This window comes from Buceros rhinoceros, unplaced genomic scaffold, assembly GCF_000710305.1.
Source record: "Buceros rhinoceros silvestris isolate BGI_N320 unplaced genomic scaffold, ASM71030v1 scaffold21042, whole genome shotgun sequence".
Lineage (NCBI taxonomy): Eukaryota > Metazoa > Chordata > Aves > Bucerotiformes > Bucerotidae > Buceros > Buceros rhinoceros.
The window spans coordinates 512-7,071 of NW_010398559.1; the positions used below are offsets into that span (position 1 = coordinate 512).

At 43.9% G+C, this 6,560-nt stretch overlaps 1 protein-coding gene across 1 annotated transcript; it reads left to right on the forward strand.

Moving 5' to 3' along the window:
• Positions 1–3: 3 nt before the first annotated feature.
• On the forward strand, positions 4–2,378 carry GTPBP8 (GTP-binding protein 8 (putative); the record flags this gene model as incomplete). Its single annotated transcript, XM_010131156.1, has 5 exons — positions 4–82; positions 695–825; positions 1,178–1,277; positions 1,681–1,799; positions 2,251–2,378. Coding segments are annotated over 5 exons (514 nt in total), but the record flags the coding sequence as incomplete, so codon positions are not given.
• Positions 2,379–6,560: the final 4,182 nt, after the last annotated feature.

Here is a 6,560-nt window from a genome sequence, read left to right on the forward strand (position 1 = left end):
AAGCAATGTGGGGAAATCATCTTTAATCCGGGCCTTGTTCTCACTGTCTCCAGAAGTGGAGGTCAGAGTGTCAAAAACTCCAGTAAGTAATGTTTTTAACTCACCTCCCTCTTGGTCAGAACTGGTGCCAGCCCAGAGGATAGGGTTGAGAAGGGCAGGAGGAAACAAGCTCCTGGGTACGGCCATGAGAGCATAGCTGGTGCAGGCCATGCTCTAGCAATGGAAAAAAATCCCAGCTTAGCACTTCAGCCAGGACTGGCACCTGTGCCAGACAGAAGAGTCATATGAGCCGAGCAGATGTGATGTAGAGCCCTTTGGGAAGAGCCAAGCACAGAGACTTGTGAAGGTATTTTTAGTCGGGTAGGAGACTAGACAGCTTAGAGCAACAATAGCATTTTTGCAGCCTTTGTGGGCAGGGGTGGGGTCAGGGTGTGGTATTGAGATGTTTTGTTGGAGCATCTCCTAGTCCACTGCACAAAGCAACTTTTTAACCTCCCCTTCATCTTGCCTTATTTGTTGTTCTGGGGGGTTTTTGTTTGTTTTTTTTTTGTTAAAAATGCTCTCCTCAGGGCCATACCAAGAAGATGAATTTCTTCAAAGTAGGAAAGTACTTTACTCTGGTGGATATGCCAGGATACGGCTAAAGTGCCCCCCCAGAATTTGTGGAGGTGTTTGTTAAAAATGCTCTCCTCAGGGCCATACCAAGAAGATGAATTTCTTCAAAGTAGGAAAGTACTTTACTCTGGTGGATATGCCAGGATACGGCTACCGTGCCCCGCAAGACTTTGTGGAGATGGTGGAGGCCTATCTGCAGGAACGCTGCAAGTAAGGGACTCAACTGTACATCCACGGAGCAATGAAAACTGGATACCTATATACAGTATCATGTAATTAGGTGAAAAAATGTGGAACAGGGTGCTATTTCCAGTGGTAGTATTGATGAGTTGTGAAGTCATTTCCCTGGGAATAGCTGGTGTCACTCATTCGTGATTAGACAGATCAGAATAGCAGAAAAGATGGAGGTGCTGTTCCACGCTGACCCTGAGCTCCATGCATGGCTTTTCGTGGCTTTTCCTATCCCTAGATCCCATGTTACTTGTTCTTGCTTATGAATTTGGAAGTAGCAGAATAGGCAGGAAATAATGGTGGTGATTACTGTGGCTTGTATTTCTTGCAGCTTGAAGAGGACTTTTCTATTAGTTGATGGTGTAGTAGGACTCCAGAAAACAGATCATATTGCAGTAGAGATGCTGGAAGAGTTTGGGATTCCTTATGCGGTGGGTCATGCATTGGTTTTTTGTTGGTTATAAGCTATAGATAATCTGTAAAGGTGTGTACCCTCTACCTGAGCCTATGCAAGTTGTCCTACCTAAGTAGAAATTCCCCCCTTTATTGTTAATAAAATAGGCCTAAAATATGTTGGGGGGGGCAAATGGAATTTAAGGGATTCTTTACTTGATTTAGTAAATGGGCACTTTTTTATCAGTGATCAGTTTGAAGAGATCCACACCTTAAGCAGGCTGTAGAAGTGTTTTGGTGAACTGCCAAACTGTATTTCCTCCTAGGTATAACCCACACCTTTCAGCCTGCCTTATGAGATAGTCCAGGACTCTTACAGATGTCGTAGGCTAGCAGCAAAATAATCATCTATTTTAACCTTCCCATTCTGGTTCCATGCAGATGGTGTTAACAAAAATTGACCGAGCTTCCAGAGGACTGTTGTTAAAGAATGTGCTGAAGATCCAGGACTTCGTAAAGGAGAAGGCTCAGGGATGCTTTCCTCAGCTATTCCTGGTCAGGTAAAGCTCTTCTCCATTGCTGCTTTTTCCTTTCAGGTGATGATTTTATTAGAGCGAACTACCAGAAATGGGTTTCTCTGCTCTAGAGCTGGCACTTCTCTGTGCCCCAAGGATGGAGGGTGGGCTGATGGTGGGGAACAACCCTTTCCTTCTTCTGTCTCCTCTGCAAGTGAGTGGAGTTCAGTTTCCAAGGCTGCTTCTTCCTTTGGCTTTCCTCTGAGGGGGCAGCAGTCCCTATGCTGCACGCTGGTGGGTTCTGCCATTCTGTTTGGAGCTGTGTTAACAGCAGCAAGCTGTAATTGCTTGATTATGTAGCTGAAGTGCATGATTTACCAAGGTTGTACTGCACTGTGGGAGATGTCATTTAATGCAGCCAGTGGCCAAGTTTGCTCGTATTACTCCTGGATGCAGCAGCATCTGGCACTGACCATCCGTGTCTTCGTTTCCACAGTTCTCTGGAGTTTTCGGGGGTTCACTTGCTGAGGTGTTTTGTAGCCCATGTTACTGGAAACTTGCCTACTGTAGAAGCCAGCTGAAAAGACTGGCTCATTATCTGCTCAGCTTATCCAGAACAAAAGGTACCAAAACTAGAAGCCTGGATTTTTCTTGTAAATAACCTGAATTTATTTTTGGATAAACTTGTATAAATTTTTAGATAAATTAATATTTGTAAGGCTAAGCTTTTTGCTTAATAAATTTGTTAATTCAAATTGTAAATTTGCGCTATGAATGGATCCAGGTTATTATAAAACTGTTTTATAAAACCTATGTGATTGTGCTAAGGAGAAAAAAACCAAAGAGAACCTCCAAAGAGAAGCTTAAGGTTTTTTTAAAATAGCATTTCCTCTCCCTCCAGCTGAATGTTCAGAAAGCTACCACTGCATCCCTAAGCTGTGCTATATTTAGGATACTAGCGATAGTCTAGTAATCTCATTAATAAAAAGGCATTTTCTTTAGAAAAGAGAAATTATAGCACTAACATTAATTGAACTATACACAGAGGTTTACTTCTCTCAGCTGATGTAGCAGAGGCCAAAAACTAGCACCTGTGCAACCGGCCTGCTCTAAGGTGATCTAGAGCAGAAATAGCCAACATGTTGTTTGTGAAGGTTGTGTTTAGGACTTCCTGTATATTTCACTGTTGTAACTCCTCTGCATCATGTGTTCAATAGGTGCAGTGCGATAGCATGCCTCACACGCATCAAGCTGTCCCTGCTCCAGGTGGATGAAGGAAAGAACGTATCTTTAATGGGATCTACTTTTTGATCACTGCTGGCTTGAAACAGAGTGGAATAAATGACTGATGCCTAGGGGAACTCTCCCCTTCAGGACTTCACCATCAGTGAGCGCTACTATCTACCTTCTGTTTTAAATCCAACATGAAGTTCTGCAGCTGCACTCAGATGAACTGCCACACATGAGATGCATTGTTCATTATCTGCATCTGTTCTACCCTGGCAGCTGAGGCACAAGACTGATGTCCTGTACTCTTTAGGGGCACCGCAGCAGCTGGTAGAACTGCATCCCACAGCAGCTAAGAGCACCTGAAGTTGGCTCATTATGAGGCACAGTTGGAGGAAAAAAAAAAAAATAAGACTGCCATCAATAGGAATTGTGACAAGAGAATTTAGACAAAATCTACTAAGTGCCTACTTCAAACTCTGGCACTCAGTTTTGTCATGACTTAACAATGCCAAATGTGTGTACGCAACTGTCAAAGTCACTTACATGAAGTGTTTAAACCTCAAGAAAGGGCAGGTCTTTTGTAAACCACTCTGAGGTATTCCTAGTGTTTTGTTTCACTACGGAGTTTCTCAGAGTAGACATGAGGTGAGGTCTGTTTTCAGTATACGTTTAAGGCGGGGGGCAGGGGGGTGGAATGCAGTAGAAAGACGTGATCTCTATTTTCCACATCTTACCAGAGAGCAAACCTGTCCCAAAGAGCACCCCCAGTCCCAAAGTGCTCCAGAGCGAACTAGCCTATTGGATGCTTGATCCTAGGGGAAGTGCAGTGGTATTGAGACAGATGGAACAGGTGCAAATGAACACTTAAGGACATTAACATTTCTTAGTATCTTAAAGTCAGTGTCTTCCAAAGTTATCAGTCTTGTCAGAGCTGTCATTTTCAAGGCCTCAGCCTTGACTTAAGAGCCTCTGAAAATAAGCCTGTACATGTAAAACAGTACAGTTCTGTTTTTACTCCCTCTTCAGAACAAAATGCCTTACAGTGTTAAGAGGTCTTTTATTAACCACTCAAATACATAAAGTATGTCTGGTAAATCCACTTGTATAAAAAAAAAATAGCTTTGGAGTAGCAGCAGGCTGTAAATTGGACCCCGACGGACCCTTGTGGGTGTGTGTAATTGCTATGACGTCTCCTTAGGGGAAGCTGTGTGAAGCTAGGTCATACAGTTTCTTACAGCTATACTAGAAGCAGTAGGTACAGTCTTATCCTGAAGAACCAGCTCTGCCTGTGGACACATCTCAGTTTTCTGCTGCATTGGTCAAAAAAAATCTTTTTGCAAGCTTCACGTACTGGAGTAACTTCTGTATTTTTCTCAGCTATCTGCAGGAGGGAACACCACAGTTCTGTAACATGCAAGCATCAGTGCCCCTGTAACAGGTAGGATAGTAAATAATATCAAGTCCTTTCCACTTACAACATAAAAACTGACGTTTAAGTGCCTTCATGAGAAAATGCTTTGGGTAAACAGGCGTCTGATGCACTAGCAGACTTTCTGCCAAGTTCTTAAGGAACATGCTGTGTTGCAAAATGAGGAACTGCAGTTTCTTGGGTCAAGGACACAAAAGCTTTCCCTTCCTTTTTCCCCACTTATTGATCAGTGGTGAGTTTGGCGGCACACTGAAGCAGGAGAGATCGTTTCAATTTAAAATGCTTTTGATCTCCTAAGTTGTTTCCAGTGCGTGCATCCCACTGCAGGCGCCCAGCACGACCTTGTGAAGCTTTGCCTCTTCTGCACCTGTCATTTCCAGAAGTGATGTTGAGTTCAGGCTTCTGTGGAGAAGGATTTTACCTTCTGTAACTCTGGTCTTTCAGCAGTACTTTCTCCTTTTTCTTCATCTGCTGTGTCTGGTCTAGTCTGTCACCATAACCCTAGTGCCACAAAGCCGGTATTTTGACCATATTCTTGGAACAGTCTCCTAGAGCCAGATATTACATCAAGAATTCTATTAATAAAGTAACTTAAACTTACTTAAACTTCTTGGTTAAAAAGCAGGCAGGGGGGTAGCAGGTAGACATTTCATATTTAGCCTCTGACATTACACAGGCAACATGCTGTAAGGCAAAAAGAGCTCTGACTACAGTCACTTTGAAGGTTGTTTTGGTGTTGCTGCTTTTTATCCTTTACACCTTGTCTAAAGTCTTGCTTCTTGGGCTCAGCATTGTTTTCAGACTGCTCAGAATTAGGACATATGCAGTAGAAGCTCTGTGGTGCAGTAAGTGTTGAATACAGACAATTCATTCTGCATTAAGTGGGGTAGCTACCCAGAAGAAGCAAGATAACTACTACTTCAACTATCAAAGTTCCTGGCAAGAGGGGAAAAGGAAATTTTAGCAGCAGCTAATGTTTCCAGTCTATCACTGGCTAATCCTACTCACACTTGAGATTACTTTTACTACCTGCTTATCCCAACTATTATACAGTATTATGGAGGAATAGTAGCTGTTTCTGTGCAAGCTGGGACAAACTCAGGGAGCCATACAACTTCTTACATCACTCTCCTGTTTTGGAAACAGTAAGACCAGAACCTATTTACAGAAGAGGTAGAGGTGGGAGGAGTAAGTAGTGGTTTTGTCCCATGCTACAAACAGGACACAAGATGAGAGGAAAGGAATAGAGACAAACAGATCTTATACTACATCTCTGAATAAAGATGGTAAGTTAATAAATTGAGAGTCTGTCACAGGTGGATTACTAAGGAGAAGTCACAGAGGCATGAGTCACCTCCACAGCCCTCTATATAAGAAGTAACTTCCCTTTATTCTTGTCTAATGCATTCACAGCCACCGATAAAAAGTAAAGTAAGCATCCCTTTCTTACCTATGCAGGTAGTTTAAATACTGGGTTTGGTAACTGCAGTTTGATCTGCTCCTAAGAACTAGCCACAGCATTAAGCCTGTATGCGCAGACATTTTAACACTGTCCATCTGCTGCCCACTAGCAAAGGAAACGCTCACTGGGGATGTGGTTATCAACGTGGCCACAGTGGCAGTGAAATAGCGAAGATCCTGAAGTGGGTGACTTGAAAGAGGGTAGCAGATCCTGGACTGCAGTTTGCTCATGACTACGTGGGATCCCATGCAAGGCAGCTCTGGTGAGTAAAGGAGCTCAGGAAGGCTGGCAGGTCTGTAAGAAGAGCATCCTCTAAGCACAAGAACGGACCATCCTTATTCTCGGGAAGAGAAGCAGGAATACTAGATCAGTTTGTCTGAATTGGGAACACATGATGGATGTCCAACATAAAACGGCAGCAGGTAGGAGGTGGAAACAGGGACAGGCTACAAAGAAGGAATTTAGAAGCCTTCCCCAGGTGTATAAGGATGGTGGGAGGAAAGCCAGAAATCGGCTACAGCTCTGACTTGTCAAGGACATCAAGGGCAAACAGAAACTCGCAGAGACCACCCGGCACGGACGAGGCTGCGGGACCTTCTTCCCCAGAGAAACCCGCGCGTCCCGGCACAGCCGGCCCCGCTCCGCGGGGACAGATCGCCAGCAAAGGGCAGGCGGCAGCGCCACG